We start from the raw sequence: 19,285 nt of genomic DNA on the forward strand, positions 1-19,285 counted from the left end.
GAAAATGGCACCTTCCCACTCAAACATGTTTAAGTCAAATTATAGTCTGATTCAAAGAAGAACTGTAGTCTCTTCACTCTCAGGATCTCATTGATGGAGTCCCTGATCTTTTTCCAGTCTCTGGCATACAGTTTGTTGAACCTTTGTTCCAAATATTTCTTCATGGTTTCACGCAGGTTAACAGGCAGCGCGTCTTTGCCCAACGTTCCGACGTAGTTCACCTTGGTGACCCACTTCACGTAGTTCTCGTACGAGACCAGGTTCCGGAACAGGAATACTGCGTAACGATCGGATCTGGCCTTCCTTGCAGCATTCTTAGAACGCAGGTAAAGCTGTCTCTCCTTGTCCGTGGAGATGGGACGCAGCATTATGTCTGAACGAACCCTAGTTCCTCCGCTCGGTTGCTGTGGTGACTGCTGCTGTGACCCATCTCTTCTAGCAGGCTGGTGTCTTAGGTTGAATGAAGGCTTCTCAAATTCTTCTTCCTCAGATATCTCTTCATACTCTTCTTCGGATTCTTCATCCTCCGTCACTTCCTTCTTAATCCAACCAATAGAGGTCGCCAGGTCCCCTCTCTGCCATGCCCCCTCTTCAGACTGCAGCTCCAGCTTTGGATGCATTCGGAGCACGCTGTTGAGAGGAGAGGTGCAGTTGGATCGGGTGCTGTGAACACTGTCTGCACAGCTTTTAAAAGCTTGTTTTCTTAAGCTTTGGCGCATTGTATAACGTCACAAGACTCAGGACCTGGAACCATGGTGGTGTGCAAAAGAAAAAAGACGCAAAAACCCGAACCGCTGTTTGTTTGTTTAATCCAAAACAAAATGATGATTGATTTCATGTGGGGATTTTGGTTTGAAAATGCCTGACGGGTAGGCACTAAGCGATCAAAAGAGAAGTCAGTCTTGTACATCAGAGAATACCCTCGAAAGGTATCATCTTTGTTTCCCGTTATTATGGTTTTAGCGGATGTTGTTGCTTTTTAATCCAATCTCCCCGAGAATTTAATCCAGCCTCAGTATTATTGACAACGATCCTGTGCAGATTCACCACACATTCAATCACACGTTGTGATTGACTCCACGTGTGGCATTCATTGGCTTCAGGCCGGTATTGTCACGTTGATACAAAGGCACAATGATAGCTAGTATAGCCCCATGCAATGACTAACACACAGCTTTCCTTCTGCATGATTTGAATTACAAATACAGAAAATACATTTTTATGCTGGAAAATACAAGCAATGGGAATGTGCTGTATGTCACAAGAGATGGAAAAAAAGGAAACTATGGAATATGTGAAAGTTTTGGAATTGTCATCCATGATTGCCAATGGTGATTAACACAAGACTGCAAACAAATGAAAATAATGATTGAATCCAACATCTTCATAAGACTAGAGGCAATGCAATCCCCTGTTTACTGTTCACCTGTGATTCACAGGAGGAAATACATACAAATGACTAAAAGCTTTTCTAAATGAGGAAGTAGTACACTGGCAGTAGGACCGAACTCTTACCGTTGTGTCGGAATGGTGTTTGTAGCAGGTGCAGTCTTGGCAACAGGGGACGTTAGCGCCTGCGAACACACGCCATGGTGACACCTTTAGCTAACACCCTCAGCAATTTTTATTTAATTGTCTATTTGATGTTAAATGTGCAATATGCAGAATTCGTTCCGCCATTTCCTGGTTGCTAAAATTCTAATTGTTCACCTAATTTTAGTGTATGTGACAAAACAAGCAAGTATAGTGTAGAGAATCATTGTACCATTTAAACCACTGTGAAAAATATTTTCCATAACCAAAAATATTGTATTTTCAGCTGTTTGAAGCTGGTGTATAAAACCGAAAGCAAAAGCCGAAAGCAAAAGACGCTAAACAAATATTTAGAACGGGAAGCATAGAAAAACAGAACTACCGCTTCTTAGACTTGTTTTCAATGAGAATGACAGATCTCTATAACTCACAATTTTATGTGAATTTGGTCAGGTCACACAAAAAGTTACATATTGCAGCTTTAACTAATATCGATGACTAGTAGATGACTTACAAAAATATATCTGAGACACCGGGGTCCCATAAATTAACAACATTTCTTACCTCCTGTTTTCTTTTGTTCTCCGAGGCCTGGTTGGCTTCTCCGAATTTCTTCGCTAATCTGGCAATCTTGGCCTGAAAAAGGGTAAGAAACAGTGAGAACCTGTGAGACTTTCCATTTGTAAGGATTTTAATTAGCATTGCTGAATTTTGTGACTATTGAAAACTATGACTATTGCTGACTATAACCATTGGCGACTATTTCTGACTGTTGTGACTATTGTCAAATAGACTTGTAACATACCCGTTGCTAGTAGTTTAACAAGTAGCTAGCTTACCTGTAGTGTGTTAAGGGTGCTCTGGTGTTTTGTGGCACAATCAATCTTTTCTACCCGGTCTTTTAGCTCCTGTAAACCTTGGTCGAAGACGGTGAGCTGCAGCGCCCTCAACCGCTCCTCAACCATTTTCTGCAGAACCTGAGAAGAAGAGAAACGTAGGATGAGTTCAAGATGCAATTTAGGGCTAGATAGTGTGGGGCAATATTGTTTGAGTGTTACTTTATACCTGACTGGGGGTAAAGTCTTAAACCTGGGGGTAAAATGCTAATACGTGAGAACAGGTATCATCAATTCATGCCAGACCAACCTTTTCAAGTTTTAGGCGACTGCCACCTTTCGCAGTGATTTTCAACTCGAGCTGAGCTTCCAACTCCACGTCCTGCACCTTCTGCCTCTTCCCATCTCTTTCAACCTTCCCTCCATCTTTCTCGTCACCTTCCAACAGGGGACGCTTCTGTCCAGAAGCGGAGCTCTTTTCCTCCTTCACCTTCACCCCTGTTGAGACAATGTGTTCTGGTTTAGTTTAATCAGATTATTTTGGTTAATGATCATGTGATAATTTCCTGTGCAGTATGCTTGTGTGTATGTTATTCATTTTAGATTTTTTTCCTGTGTTGTTTTATTTGTAAAATACAAGTATTCCCAGATTATATATTTTGTTATAAATCCCAAAAAGGTTGAAAATGAAACATAGCTGGCATAGTAGTGCCTACTACTATCAGTCAACTCTGGATGATTTTTCAGGTCTTGTAGATTCTATAATTTCATACCTTTGTCACTTGTGGATGTAGAGGTGGAGGAGGCAAGAGATGAGGTAGAACACCCGGCAACATTCTGTTTCTCCTTTTTCACCTCCTTTTTCACAGAAACTACCTCCATCTTTTCCTCCTTCATTACTCCTTCCTTCTCTTTCTGACTATCGTCTTTCTTCTTCTCTCCCTTCTTTACCACCTCTTCTTTGATGTCCTGATCTGGCTCAGGGGCAGCAGAGGGGGAGGGGGCGGGGACAGGGGAGGCCATGGTAGCGGCCTTGGGGGAGGAAGGTCTCTCTTCCGTGGAAGTGGAGGTCTCAGAGGCCTTGGTCTCTGTATGGTCCTTGTCCGTATCCGTTTCCGTTTCCGTTTCCATGGCCACGGTGTCTTCTTTCTGCTCTGTCCTCTTTTCCTTCCCAGACTCTTTGTCAGACGTGGCGAGCGAGACGGGAGAGAACGGAGAGTGCAGAGGATACTGATCCATAGGGGCTTGGTCCTCATGGCTCTTTCCAGTTGTAGTGCAGGCCTCCTGGAGAAGAGAACATCCAGGTAAGTTTGTATTTTAGCCGCCAAACTCAACAAACACATGGAGAAAAAAAAAAAATCCTACTCGCGGTGCTTGGACCCCTAACAAAGCCAACTTCAACACTTTCCAACTATAACCCCCATTTTACTTAACTTCCAATGTTTCCCATTTATCCATATTTCAGCTCCTCTCACTCGTTCTCATACAAACCTCTTTCTCCATCTCAGGTGCTTTCTCTTCTTTCTCGTCCGTCTTTGCCACCTCCATCTCTGTATCCTTTCCTTCCTTGTCCTTATTGGAAGGGGACGTGGAACACTCCTTTTTCTTTCCCTCTTCCTCCATCTTTTTCAGCACGTCGTTAAGGTTGTGGAATGGCGATGAGGGGGAGGGAGTGGCATCTTCCTTGGCTTTGGGGCTTTGGGAGGTTGGTGGGGAGGGAGACAACGATAGGGACAGAGCAAGGGGAGGGGATGGAGAGGTCAGGGAGGTAGGGGGGACTGGGGTTGTGGAACGAGACGTCACCGCAACGTCATTTTGTTCTCTGTCTGCCCCCCTCTGTGCATCCTCTGTGTGCGTACCGTTCGTCAGTGGGCTACGGGGAGGGGGAGAGCTGGAATTGGAATTGGACAGGGGCGGGACGGGGGACGACAATGTGCTGTGGAGAGACTCCAGTTGCTGGCGGTCGCTTATCTTCATGGTTTTCCTGGCTCGGAATATCTTCTTCTTCTCTTCTGCCACAGCAACTTCCATTTTAACCTGAGGAGTGACAAGGAGGGATGGGGATGTTAGTTGGAACGGGTCACGAAAGAATCCTCCTCTGGAATGTTAACAGCACCTGCGCCACCCACCTAGCTTCTACCCACTACAATGGGTACAGGTGAGCTATCTTTAAGGCCAAACCGATGCAGTGTTCTGGGACACCACTAGGGGTCACTGTAGAACCCTGTTGGTATGTTTTTCCCCCTCTTTGTTCTATTCTAGAAGGTTCTTTTTCCCTGTGAGCTCAGCATACAGAACCATTCTATACAAGAGTCAATTTCAGCAGAAAGAGTGACTCAGCAGAAGTCTATCAAAATGGTCTCAAGTCCAGCTTCCTCTCCACTGAAGTTTAGTCCCGCATGTTCGCTCACAACTTTTTATCCTCAGGATTGCGAACTTGAGATGCCACGTGGTCCAGGGGTGATGAACACACTAACATGACAGAAGACTATACTTTTCACTGTAAGAACACTATCCCTCTCTTCAATTGGCTGACAAGCTTTTGCGTTGTCAATTCCAACACAGCCGGTCCAGTCTGCATGGATATGACATTATCCCAGCGGATGGCAGCAACATTACTTGCTTTTGTCCCTCCCCTTCGCTCTTATTGGTCCTTTTCCTCAGCCAGTCAGGGCCCCTAGATACAGGCTCCATTGGCAACAGGGAGGAAGGGTTATGCAAGGACTGCATGATTTACCTTATACAGTTTCAATTGTCGAACGCATTCCAGCGTCGGGGCGAGGTTCCAATTTGTGCTTATGGAGTTTATATTTCGCTGACAGTCATTTTCTCATAGTTACAGTGACATTGACACAATCTTTAAGAACAATAGGCCAATATACAAAATATGACATTCATATGGATTTTTGTATTTAGTCAAATGTGACCTAGGGGTGTCAGTGGTCCTATATTATATTAGATTTAAAATAATATCTCACCTGGAGGTTTCCGATCATGAATTTCACACCAAAAGGATCCAATAACCTAGAGGGGGGGGGATGTATTTATTATTAATTCAATGTAATGACTTAAAGAACATTTCAGCAACATATAGAGCCTTTCATTAATAAGTACATCATAAAAAAAACAAGTTGCAGACATGTTTTACTAGTCAAGAGATGGTGGCCGTAATAATTAATAATAGAACAGGCCGCGGGTGTTGCAAAGCTCCTGACAGTTTGACGTTTTACAAGTAGGATATTTCACAATGGCCAAAAACCAGCCAAAAAAGGGTAAGCTAGTCTTCACGAATGAGATTTACTATCATTACTTAGGCTTCTGTGCTTCAAGATACACCTTGAAATGTCCAGATCATTTTTTCACAATTTTCTAGAACAACCACCAAAACACACAGACAAACTTGCACAACAGGCTTCAAACAGAGGATGACGACAAAATGAAGCATTGAAAGTACATTTTCGGTACATAACTGATCAGTTTATGCAGAAGGCTCCATAGGATCATACAGAGATAAAACATAAAAATAATGAATTCCAAGCTAAAGGCACAGACAAACTAGTGTGAATAATGGAAGATGATTAGCCATCTGCCTCGCCTGAACACTCCAAATATGAGCAGAAACAGACAGCAGTCAGAGAAACTGTAAAATATTATAAAAACAATATAAAAAATATAAAAACTGACTAATACTATACAAAAATATTCAAACTATTTGGTCATAGTAATCTAGACATAGAGCAATAGGCCTTTAGCCTAGTTACGATACACCATTCTAGTTGACGTAGTGAAACCGTTACCTAGCATTGCTGTCTAATCCCTAGTGACATTTTACTTTCCATAGGGACAGGTTACGCACGTCACTGAATGACATTACCACTCATCAAAATGCAGTGGTTTCCAAATAACAAACACATCTGTGAAACAACAAAATAACCATGATATTGTTGAGGTGAGGAGTAGGTTATTTTTTCTAAATGTTTCTCAGAAATTGGCAGATACTGCTATCCGAACCAATTGATTTTCACCCAGCATATTAAATTGAGCTAGGTAATAATAATAATATAATAATATATGCCATTTAGCAGACGCTTTTATCCAAAGCGACTTACAGTCATGTGTGCATACATTCTACGTATGGGTGGTCCCGGGGATCGAACCCACTACCCTGGCGTTACAAGCACCATGCTCTACCAACTGAGCTACAGAAGGACCACAGGTCATCAGGTGCTTTAGTTTGGCCCTGTAAACTTAATAAATTCCAGGCCCAAGAAACTGCATTATTGTATCAGTTCCAGGTACAACAGTCTACTGCATTGTTGCTGCATTGCTGCCTAGACAGACTGCGGTAGACTGCTTACAGCTATATAAATAGGCCACGTGGCTGGTGGCCCCACCCCATGTGCCTTTGACTTCAATGTGCAGCCTGGTATCACATGACAAACAGTCACAGAAATTTTACAACTTCCGTTAAGCAACCTACACACAGAGAGAGCACGTCCTTTACACAGACTGTGCAAACTAAGTTACAGCTCTAGGCAGACAGAGCTGCAGGCTACGCTAGCCTACATACCAATGACACTCTGTTACAACTAAGCGCACAGCTACCCCTCATATAGATAAGGGGGGTTTTCGAGTTCTATTTTGAGTTTGATCATTTATCAAACATTTTTATTATGTCCTTCGGCTTAAAAAATGTCCTTTCGAATGGATGATGAAAAATAATACGTTCCATAACATTTTGCCTCATTCATTTACTATATCAACTATTATCATATGATTTTCTCACCCCTGATATGAGCTTCCTTGATATAAAACTAATAAGGTGAAATCACATTCTATTATGTTACAACGACTCACATTCCAATGTTATTGCACACTGCGCAGTCTTCCCCTCCCCCACTCTTTCATTACACGCGTTCTGGATTCACAGCAGAAAAAACAAAATGGCCACCAGCTCTGATGTGTGCGCAGCCAGCCAAGCTGAGTCCTCACACGCTGCTACCTGAACACGCATCCAATCCACAGTAGTACAATAGTGTATCAAGTCACATCCATGTTAATAATAAGGTTTCGTAAATTATTTGTATAAAGGGTTAGTTTAAGTTTGGAAAAAAATAATAATTTAGGAAAAAACTGTATGATGTACTTCCTCATCAATTCCACATCATTTTGTGTTAATTTATGCTGATCAATTAGGTTAAAGCTTATTAGCTCCCATGATGGGATTCAAGCTAGTCCTCCGCTGTACTATATACTGCAGCAATTACTGATTGATGTGGGCCATAGATGATTGGTTTCTGGTCTGAAATAGGTGTAAACTATCCACTGTATACCTCCAAACTGGAAGGGAAAAAAGACTCCTCATCACCATCTTGTCCTTGCTTCTATTCCTTTGGTAATGTTTGTCTCCTCTGGCCAACACTAGTGATTTACTAGGCTAGTAGTACTTGACTAGTACTCTGTGTTCTGTTCATAGCTCACAACAATTCCAGATGTGGAATTGTATGTGGACACCTGCTTGTCAAACATCTCATTCCAAAATGGTCCCCCCTTTGCTGCTAAACCAGGCTACACTCTTCTGGGAAGGCTTTCCACTAGATGCTGGAACATTGCTGCGGGAACTTGCTTTCATTCAGCCACAAGCCACAAGAGCATTAGTGAGGTCAGGCACTGATGTTGGGCGATTAGGCCTGGCTCGCAGTTGGCGTTCCAATTCACTCCAAAGGTGTTTTATGGGGTTGAGGTTAGGGCTCTGTGCAGGCCAATCAAGTTCTTCCACACCAATCTCTACAAACCATTTCTGTATGAACCTTGCTTTGTACACAGGGGCATTGCCATGCTGAAACAGGAAAGGGCCTTCCCCAAACTGTTGCCACAAAGTTGGAAGCACAGAATCGTCTGGAATGTAATTGTATGCTGGAGCATTAAGATTGAGTTGAAACTATGCATTCAGGCAGGTAGCGTTCTCCTGGCATCCACCAAGCCCAGATTCATCTGTTAGACTGCCAGATGGTGAAATGTGATTTGTCACTCCAGAGAATGCGTTTTCACTGCTCCAGAGTCCAATAGTGGCGAGCTTTACACCACTCCAGCCGATGCTTGGCATTGCTTATGGTGATCTTAAGCTTGTGTGCGGATGCTCGGCCATGGAAACCCATTTCATGCCGCTCCCGACGAACAGTTCTTGTGCTGAAGTTGCTTCCATAGCTTCCAAGTTGCTTCCATAAGCAGTTTGAAACTCGGAAGTGAGTTTTGCAACGGAGGACAGACAATTTTTACATGCTACGTGCTTCAGCACTCGGCGGTCACGTTCTGTGAGCTTGTGTGGCCTATCACTTCGTGGCTGGGGCCATTGTTGCTCCTAGACATTTCCACTTCCACTTCACAATAACAGCACTTACAGTTGACTGGGGCAGCTCTAGCATGGCAGACATTTTACCAACATTTTACCAACTGATTTGTTGGAAAGGTGGCATCCTATGACCGTGCCAAGATGAAAGTCACTGAGAGCTTCAGTAAGGCCCTTCTACTGCCAATGTTTGTCTATGGAGATTGCATGGCTGTGTTTAAAAAGTATGCAGGTATACAGGTAGCCAATTCCTATCATTTGTCAAAGTAAGTCCTTGTAAAATACTGCTGATCTTACATATAATATTGGATATCTGGATACTGGATATCTTACAACCATAAGCATAGGGCAATACGAAACACAAATTAAATACAAACACAAACTAAATAAACTCTTGCCTGCCTTGCTACACATCAGTGAGAGGATATGGTCAAACCAAAACGTTAGCAGAGACGGGCTGGGCTTCAAGCCTAGTTCAAGATACAGTTTTATTTAGTGAATGTTTTCTCCTGTTAATCAGAGCTTTTTAACCCAGAGCCTTTTAACCCAAGTGCAGAGTGTTCTAATGTTCTGTTGATATGCCTATGAGAGCTGCATCCTCAGGCTACCAGCATTCAGGAACTCCATTCAGATGACTATTTCAGTGTAAATTCCCTTCAATTCCAGATCTCTCAAGACACAGCAAAATGGAGGCTATCGCTCGCAGCAATGTTGAGTAAACATTTTAAGTTGACTGATTTAGCTGACCTAGGTGGTCTGCAGAAATCTTCAAGAATCTTCAAGAACTTACTTTTCACTGCCTCAACAAAGACTAATGACAGCCTCAGAAATGAGACGCTTGTTAACTGGACTCGATCCAAGATGATCTGTACCTTTCATACCTCATGTGTGTTTTCAATCAGTAGCAAGGCGGGAGGAGTCATGCAACATGAGTTTTGATTAGCGTTGATCAGACCTAGTTCGGATATTTGTCACATTTACAGTTTTATTTTCTAAGATCCCAATAGAACTCCATTTGCCAGGAAACCAATAGGATAACATTTTGGTGGATATGAAGATATCACCTTCCTGTTTAAGCTTATGTTCTTGTTCCGGTGCCAATGGTTATTCAATACAGTTTTCACTTGTCAGACAAAAGTTTTTTACATATTCGGACTGATTGCAAAGCATTGCTGCTAACATAATGCTTAAGGCTTCCAGCATTCTCTCCAAACTGTTCTGACCCTCTCACTTCCTCTCACAAATAGCAGGGCATGAAAATCTAAATGCCAAAAATGCTACTTTATAAATACAGAAACTATACAAATATTCATCCTAATACAAAACAAAACAGCCCCATTGCACAAAATAGTATTTAAAAATAACACACAAAAACATATATTATCTACGTTTCGGAATGGTGGTTACTGTAGCACTCTTTAGCAAAAAAAAAACTAATTTCTACAGTAGCCAAGTTAAATTCTGAAATGTAGTCCAAGATACTAGTCAGAATAGAGCAACATGGGTATAGGTGTACAAGATTCTTTAAAATCAAAAATTCAAGTAAACCTTGAACAGGAGTAGTCTGGAGAAGTAGGCCTTCCGTTGGACAGAAGTCTTACGCGCTAATTTTTCGGCTGTGTTGATTGAGGGAACTAGCAACAGCAGAGGGAGGAAGAAAAGAAGCATGAGGGTGAGGGAGGCTAAGGTTGGACTGTTCCATCTGTTTCAGCATAGAGTGTTCTTGTGCAAGGTTGTGCCCGCAGTGAAACCGGCATAGTCTCAGCCTCATGGCTCAAACCAGGAAAAACTGACGAGCACAGGCTGACAAACTACACGATGTAACACCTTCAGAACAAAAGGATGGAAACAAAATGATTCTCCCCTTTAGGATTTACATCAGAGTGGCCATACTAACACCTAGTAAAACAAATGCAAAATATACATTTTTGGTAACTTTGGCAGAAGCATGCAGCACAGAGACTGCTTTTTGCCCGCAAAAAAACTCTAGAATCGCAGTCAGTACTAGAGTGCACAAGCCTGACACACTTAGTACCACCCCTCCCCCACACTAGCACAGTTTAACGCTGCATGGAAAATTACAGCCTAGCTAGGACTAAACCATTCTGAAAGAAGTAGGGGGGAAATATATGTTTCTAACTAGAGAGGGTGGAAGAGAGATAGAACTGTTGAATTAACCATCAGAAATCTAGACTACTTCTGTTCTCAAATAAGAATGCAAATGAAAATAAGGACCTTTCACTGTAATGATTTTAAAAATCCTGAGAGAGTACATAACCTTAGACACCATAATCAAATGTATCAATGTTTACGAGTTGTACAATTTGACAAATATCAATCGATCAGGGATCAGTCATGTTCCTTGTACCTGAACACCAGTATGGAATATTAGGGCAGCTGAGCACACTATACACTACCTTCGTAAAGTATTCAGACCCCTTGACTTGTTCCACATTACAGCCTTATTCTAAAATGGATTATATAACAAATCCTCAGCAATCTACAAACAATACCCCATAATGACAAAGCGAAAACAGGTTTAGATTTTTTGCGTACAGAAATACCTTAGTTACATAAGTATTCAGAGCATTTGCTATGAGACTCAACATTTAACTCTGGTGCATCCTGTTTCAGTGATCATCCTTGAGATGTTTCTACAACTTGATTTGAGTACACCTGTGGTAAATTCAATTGATTGGACATGATTTGGAAAGGCACATACTATATAAGGTCCCACAGTTGGCAGCGCATGTTAGAGTAAAAACCAAGCCATGAGGTTGAAGGAATTGTACGTAGAGCTCTGAAACAGGATTGTGTCGAGGCACAGATCTGGGGAAGGGAACCAAAACATTTCTGCAGCACTGAAGGTCCTCAAGAACAAAGTGGCCTCCATCATTCTTAAATGGAAGAAGTTGGAACCACCAAGACTCTTCCAAGAGCTGAACGCCCGGGCAAACTGAGCAATCGGGGGAGAAAGGCTTTGGTCAGGGAGGTGACCAAGAACCCGATGGTGATTCTGACAGAGCTCCAGATTCCTCTGTGGAGATGGGAGAACCTTCCAGAAGGACAACCATCTCTGCAGCACTCCACCAATCAGGACTTTATGGTAGAGTGGCCAGACTGAAGCCAATCCACAGTAAAAGACACATGACAGCCCACTTGGAGTTTGCCAAAAGGCACCTAAAAGACTCACAGACCATGAAAAACAAGATTCCCTGGTAGGATGAAACCAAGAATGAATTATTCGGCCTAAATGCCACCGTTACATCTGAAGGATACCTTGCACCATTTCTACGGTGAAGCATGGTGGTAGCAGCATCATGCTGTGGGGATGATTTTCCAGTAGCAGGGACTGGGAGAGTAGTCAGGATCAAGGGAAATATGAATGAAGCAAATTAAAGAGAGATCCTTGATGAAAACATGCTCCAGAGTGCTCAGGACCTCAGAGTGGGGGCGAAGGTTCACCTTCCAACAGGACAACAACCCTAAGCACAGAGCGCAGGAGTGGCTTCAGGGACAAGTCTCTGAATGTCCTTGAGTGGCCCAGCCAGAGCCCGGAACTGAACCCGATCGAACATCTCTGGAGAGAACTGAAAATAGCTGTGCAGCGACGCTCCCCATCCAACCTGACAGAGCTTGAGAGGTTCTGCAGAGAAGAACGGGAGAAATTCCCCAAATACAGGTGTGTCAAGCTCATAGCGTCATACCCAATAAGACTCGAGGATGTAATTGCTACCAAAGGTGCTTCAACAAAGCACTGAGTAAAGGGTCTGAATGCTTATGTACATGTGGGGGGGGAAAAATCAAATAACCTGTTTTTGCTTTGTCATTACGGGGTATTGTGTGTAGATTCATGAAGAGAAAAAACAATTGAATCCATTTTAGAATAAGGCTGTAACCTAAATACTTTCCGAAGGCACCGTAGATAGAAAAGATACAAAGATAACACAGGTGAAAACATACCATTTCTGAGAAGAAATTGTGATAACATTGTTTAGAAATAAGGATTTTACTTAACAGACCTATAATCATTAATGGCAATAGCAATACAATCATAAAGTGAACATGTACAGAAAAAGACGGTTGTTGATTGATTTTTACTCATTGTAGAGAGTCAGGACTAAACTGTTTTATGTGCTTGGATGACATGATGTGCTTGGATTACATGATGAAACCAAAAATAGATCATTTAAAAATGCTGCTGATATTACAGTTATTCAGTAGAACACTAGCCAGCTAGTAGCTAATAGCTCACTGCGTAGTATGCCCACCCCCCACTCCCTTCTTCTTTCATAGACTGTGTGAGGAAGTGCCAGCAGAAACTCAAAATGTCCACCAGTTCTGCTGCTGTGCGCAGCCAGGTTTAACACTTGGCAGCTGTTGGCTGAAACATTCACTTGTGCAGGAGGACGAGAGTTTAAACTCCTCCTACTTTTAGGTATAATTTTACTCTAAACATAATTATACACTTAACAAAAACAAGCAAAAAATGTCAAAGATTTTACTGAGTTACAGTTCATACAAGGAAATGAGTCAATTGAAATAAATTAATTGGGCCCTAATCTATGGATTTCACATGACAGGGATATGCATCTGAAACCTTTAAAAAAAAGAGGCAGGGGCATAGATCAGAAAACCAGTCAGTATCTGGTGTGACCACCATTTGCCTCAATGCAGCGCAACATCTCCTTCGCATAAAAGGTCCTCAGGCTGTTGATTGTGGCCTGTGGGATCTGGATCACGCGGTCGTACACGTCGATCCAGAGCATCCCAAACATGTGGGTGACCTGTCTGGTGAGTATACAGGCCATGGAAGAACTGGGGCTGTGCATTATCATGCTGAAACAAGACATGATGCCGGCAGATATTTGTGCATTCAATTCGCAAACGATACAATGCAATTGTGTTCATAGCTTATGCCCTCTCATAACATAACCCCAACGCCACCATGAGGTACTCTGTTCATAACGTTGACATCAGCAAACCACTCGCCCACACATACACGCTACACCGCCTGCCATCTGTCCGGTACAGTTGAAATCGGGATTCATCCGTGAAGAGCACACTTCTGCAGCGTGCCAGTGGCCATCGGAGGCTTTTCCCACTGAAATCCGTTATGACGCAAAACTGCAGTCAGGTCAAGACCCTGGTAAGGACAACGAGCATGCAGATGAGCTTCCCGAGACTGTTTCTGACAGTTTGTGCAGAAATGATTTGGTTGTGCAAACCCACAGTTTCATCAACTGTCCGGTTGGCTGATCTCATCGAGGATCCCACAGGTGAAGAAGCCGGATGTGGAGGTCCTAGGCTGGCGTGGTTACACGTGGACTGCGGATGTGATGCCGGTTGGACATACTACAATCTAAAACAACGTTGGAAACGGCTTATGGTTAAAAAAAGGTATATTAAATTCTCTGGCAACAGCTCTGGTGGACATTCCAGGAGTCAGCATGCCAATTGCACACTCCCTCAAATCTTGAGACACATGACATTGGTGTTGTGTGACAAAAATGCACATTTTAGAGTGGCCTGTTAATGATCATGCTGTTTAATCAGCTTCTTGATATGCCACACCTGTCAGGTGGATGGATTATCTTGGCAAAAGAGAAATGCTCACTAACAGGTATGTAAACAAATTTGTGCACAAAATTTGAGAAATAAGCTTTTTGTGCATATAGAAAATGTCTGGGATCTATTATTTCAGCTCAGGAAACATGTGACCAACACCTTACATGTTGTGTTCATATTTTTCTTCAGTATACATACAATGGGGATTGTACCGAAATATCGCAATTTGTAACATTATTAGTCTCATGTTTTGAATCCTATTAGTAACAAAGAAACCAAAAGATCACTGACTCTGATGGAAATACTGATTTGACCAAAATGTCCTCCGAATGGATGATGAAAAACAATATGTTCAGTAACATTTTTTCTCATAACTTTACAATACAAATTATTGACATGTTATTTTCTCATTTTAGTTTCCTTGTTAAAAAAACTAAAAAAAGGTGAAATCACATCCTGTTATGTTACAACAGCGCTGTTCACATTCCAATGTTATTGCACAGTGCTCGTAGTCCTCCCCTCCCCCACTCTTTCATTACCAGTGTTCTGGATTCACTGCAGAAAAAACAAAATGGCCACCAGCTCTGCTGTGTGCACAGCCATTCAGGCTGAGCCCTCACAGGCTACTAACTGAACACATATTCAATCCACTGTATCAAGTTACATCACCTCCATGTTAATAAAGTATTTGCTCTGTATGCCAATTTTGCACAATCGTTTTCATTTGTTATGTATTTGTATAAAAAGTAGGTTAAGTTTACTTTGTACAAAAAAAAATAAAACAATTCTAAGTAGTTATTATGTACTTCCTCCATTCCACACCATTTTCTGTTTGGTTATGCTGATCAATTAGGTTAAATGTACACTGCTCAAAAAAATAAAGGGAACACTTAAACAACACAATGTAACTCCAAGTCAATCACACTTCTGTGAAATCAAACTGTCCACTTAGGAAGCAACACTGATTGACAATACATTTCACATGCTGTTGTGCAAATGGAATAGACAACAGGTGGAAATTATAGGCAATTAGCAAGACACTCCCAATAAAGGAGTGGTTCTGCAGGTGGTGACCACAGACCACTTCTCAGTTCCTATGCTTCCTGGCTGATGTTTCGGTCACTTTTGAATGCTGGCAGTGCTTTCACTCTAGTGGTAGCATGAGATGGAGTCTACAACCCACACAAGTGGCTCAAGTAGTGCAGCTCATCCAGGATGGCACATCAATGCGAGCTGTGGCAAGAAGGTTTGCTGTGTCTGTCAGCGTAGTGTCCAGAGCATGGAGGCGCTACCAGGAGACAGGCCAGTACATCAGGAGACGTGGAGGAGGCCGTAGGAGGGCAACAACCCAGCAGCAGGACCGCAACCTCTGCCTTTGTGCAAGGAGGAGCACTGCCAGAGCCCTGCAAAATGACCTCCAGCAGGCCGCAAATGTGCATGTGTCTACTCAAACGGTCAGAAACAGACTCCATGAGGGTGGTATGAGGGCCCGACTCCCAAAGGTGGGGGTTGTGCTTACAGCCCAACACTGTGCAGGACGTTTGGCATTTGCCAGAGAACACCAAGATTGGCAAATTCGCCACTGGCGCCCTGTGCTCTTTACAGATGAAAGCAGGTTCACACTCCGCACATGTGACAGACGTGACAGAGTCTGGAGACGCCGTGGAGAACGCTCTGCTGCCTGCAGCATCCTCCAGCATGACCGGTTTGGCGGTGGATCAGTCATGGTGTGGGGTGGCATTTCTTTGGGGGGCCGCACAGCCCTCCATGTGCTCGCCAGAGGTAGCCTGACTGCCATTAGGTACCGAGATGAGATCCTCAGACCCCTTGTGAGACCATATGCTGGTGCGGTTGGCCCTGGGTTCCTCCTAATGCAAAACAATGCTAGAACTCATGTGGCTGGAGTGTGTCAGCGGTTCCTGCAAGAGGAAGGCATTGATGCTATGGACTGGCCCGCCCGTTCCCCAGACCTGAATCCAATTGAGCACATCTGGGACATCATGTCTCGCTCCATCCACCAACGCCACGTTGCACCACAGACTGTCCAGGAGTTGGCGGATGCTTTCGTCCAGGTCTGGGAGGAGATCCTTCAGGAGACGATCCGCCACCTCATCAGGAGCATGCCCAGGCGTTGTAGGGAGGTCATACAGGCACGTGGATGCCACACACACTACTGAGCCTCATTTTGACTTGTTTTAAGGACATTACATCAAAGTTGGATCAGCCTGTAGTGTGGTTTTCCACTTTAATTTTGAGTGTGACTCCAAATCCAGACCTCCATGGGTTGATACATTTGATTTCCATTGATCATTTTTGTGTGATTTTGTTGACAGGACATTCAACTTTGTAAAGAAAAAAAGTATTTAATAAGAATATTTCATTCATTCAGATCTAGGATGTGTTATTTTAGTGTTCCTGTTTGGGTATATTTTCTCCTGAAACTCCAGGATGGGATTCAAGCTAGTCCTCCGCTGTACTATATACTACAGCAATTACTGATTGATGTGGGCCATAGATGATTGGTTTCTGGTCTGCAATAGGTGTAAACTATCCACTGTATACCTCAACTGGAGAGAAAAAAAACACTCCTCATCACCACCATCTTGTCCTTGCTTCTATTCCTTTGGTAATGTTTGTCTCCTCTGACCAACACTAGTGATTTACTAGGCTAGTAGTACTTGACTAGTACTCTGTTCTGTTCATAGCTCTCAACAATTCCAGAGGGATGTGGCCAAACAGCAGCAAAACTATTCAGATGTGTAAAATCAAGGAAAGACCTGACAATTTATCGGCATATCTCTGATTGCAGCGCATTATAAATATCTTTCCAATAATCTGCCCATTCCTGAATTAATCCGTATGACAACACAGGCACCTTAAAATTACTTTTAAAAACATTTTGGTTATTCAGGAAGGCAATTCTTCTCATTTGTCATTATAAAACACTGCCGATCTTTAAAATCATTAGCATCGGGCAATACGAAGAAAAAAACCTGCCTTACAGGTTTGGTTAAACCAAAAATTGAGCAGAGTTGGGATGGGCTCCAAGCCGTAGTCCATGCTACATTTTATTTAGTGAATGTTTTTTCCTGTTAAATGAGTGCCCTCATGTTCTGTTGCTAGGCCTATGTGAGCTGCATCCTCAGGCTGATGGCATATATTTCAGGAACTCCTTTCACATTATAATTTCTGTGAAAATTCCCTCCGCTTTCAGATCTCTCCCAAGACACAGGCAAAGGTAGGCGATCAGTCTCATCGATGTTGATGAAACATTGTATGTTGAATTTCACAACTGATTTGGCTGATTGATGTAGGTGGTCTACAGAAATCTTCAAGAATTCCTGCTCTTACTTTTCACTGCCTCGACAAGAACAAATTACTGTTGACAGCTCTGAATAATGGAGCATTTGTTAATTGGACTTGATGCAAGCTCATTTCTACCTTTCAAACCTCAGGTGTGTTTTTCAATTAGTGGCAAGGCGGGAGGAACCACGCAACACAAGCTTTGATCAGTGTTCATATCCCAGTGTTGATCAGAGACAGTTTGTGGTTTTGTAGCGTTAATTATTTTTTTCCTAACATCCCCATAGAACTCCATTAGCCAGGAAACCAATATGAGAAAATATTGGTAGATATAGAGATATCACCTTCCTGTTAAAGCTCCTGTTCTTGTTCCGGTGCCAATGATGATTCAAGACATTTTTCAATTGTCAGACAAAGATTTTTACACATTCGGACTGGCTGAAAACCATTGCTGCTAACACAATACTTCAGACTTCCAGCATTCCCCCCCAACTGTTCTGACCCTCTCACTTCCTTGTACACAAATAGCAGGGCATGGACAATCTAAATGTCAAAGCTACTACTCTTTTACTACAGAAAATAAATAAAAATACTTTTCCCTAATACAAACATAAATACAGCGCTATTGTAAAAAATATTATTAAAAAAAGAACACTACGTTTCGGACTTGGGGTTAGCACAGCACTCCTTCACGGAACAAAAAATAGAACAATATCCAAGTTCAATACTAAAATGTCGCCCAAGATACTAGTCAGAATAGAGCAACACCATTATAGGTGTACAACATTCTTCAAAAAAATAAAGAAATTCAAGTAAACCTTGAACCGGAGAAGTCTGGAGAAGGCCTTCCGTTGGACAGAAATCATACACGTGATTCATTTGGCTGTGTTAATTGAGGGAACTAGCAACAGCAGAGGGAGGAAGAAACAAAGCAGGAGGGTGAGGGGGGCTAGGGTTGGACTGTTCCATCTGTTTCAGCCTAGAGAGTCCTTGTGCAAAGTTGTGCGCACTGTGAAACCGCCGTAGTCTCAGCCTCAACACAGGCAACACTGACCCAGCACAGGCCGACAAACTGCACAATGTAACACCCTCAGAACAAAACATATAGAAACAAAAGGATTTTCTCCCTTTGGGATTTACCTCAGGGTAGCCATATTAAAAGCCACAACAATAAATGTAAATATTTTTAGTAAATTTAGCAGAAGCATGCAGCACTGACATATTTTTGCCTGAAAAAAAACAAGGTTAGCAACACAGTCAGTACTAAAGTGCACAGCCTGACACACTTAGTACTACCCCTCCCCCACCCTAGCAGTCTGCAGCTGCATGGAAAACTACAGCCTAGCTAGGACTAAACCATTCAGGTAGAAGTAGGGGGAGGATATTTTTTATAACTGGAGAGGGAGGTAGAGAGAGAACCGTTTGTTTAATTAACCACCAGAAATCTAAACTACTTCTGTCCTAAAATAAGGACGCTAATGAATATAAGATCCTTTGGTGTAATGTAAAAAATAAAAAATAAAAATGTAAACACCTGAGAGAGTACATAATCTTAGACACCATAGTTAACTGTATTAATGTTTACGAGTTGTAAAACTTGACGAATATCAATCAATACAGGGATCAATCATGTTCCTTGTACCTGAACACCATTATGGAATATAGATAGAAAAGGTACACAAGTAACACAGGTGGA

General features: G+C 42.5%; 1 protein-coding gene across 1 annotated transcript in view; it reads right to left on the reverse strand.

Annotated features, from left to right (window-relative positions):
• LOC118364782 (activating transcription factor 7-interacting protein 1-like) overlaps positions 1-19,285 on the reverse strand; it is a 47,402-nt gene that overhangs the window by 15,513 nt on the left and 12,604 nt on the right. The window contains exons 2-8 of the mRNA XM_035746488.2: positions 5,348-5,393; positions 3,861-4,406; positions 3,143-3,653; positions 2,680-2,867; positions 2,373-2,510; positions 2,098-2,169; positions 1,516-1,574 (exon numbers count right to left, since the gene is read on the reverse strand). Coding sequence (XP_035602381.1) covers positions 1,516-1,574; positions 2,098-2,169; positions 2,373-2,510; positions 2,680-2,867; positions 3,143-3,653; positions 3,861-4,406; positions 5,348-5,365 — 1,532 coding nt within the window. The 5' untranslated portion in view covers positions 5,366-5,393. The remainder of the gene's footprint in view (positions 1-1,515; positions 1,575-2,097; positions 2,170-2,372; positions 2,511-2,679; positions 2,868-3,142; positions 3,654-3,860; positions 4,407-5,347; positions 5,394-19,285) is intronic.

This window comes from Oncorhynchus keta, chromosome 10 (assembly GCF_023373465.1).
Source record: "Oncorhynchus keta strain PuntledgeMale-10-30-2019 chromosome 10, Oket_V2, whole genome shotgun sequence".
NCBI lineage: Eukaryota > Metazoa > Chordata > Actinopteri > Salmoniformes > Salmonidae > Oncorhynchus > Oncorhynchus keta.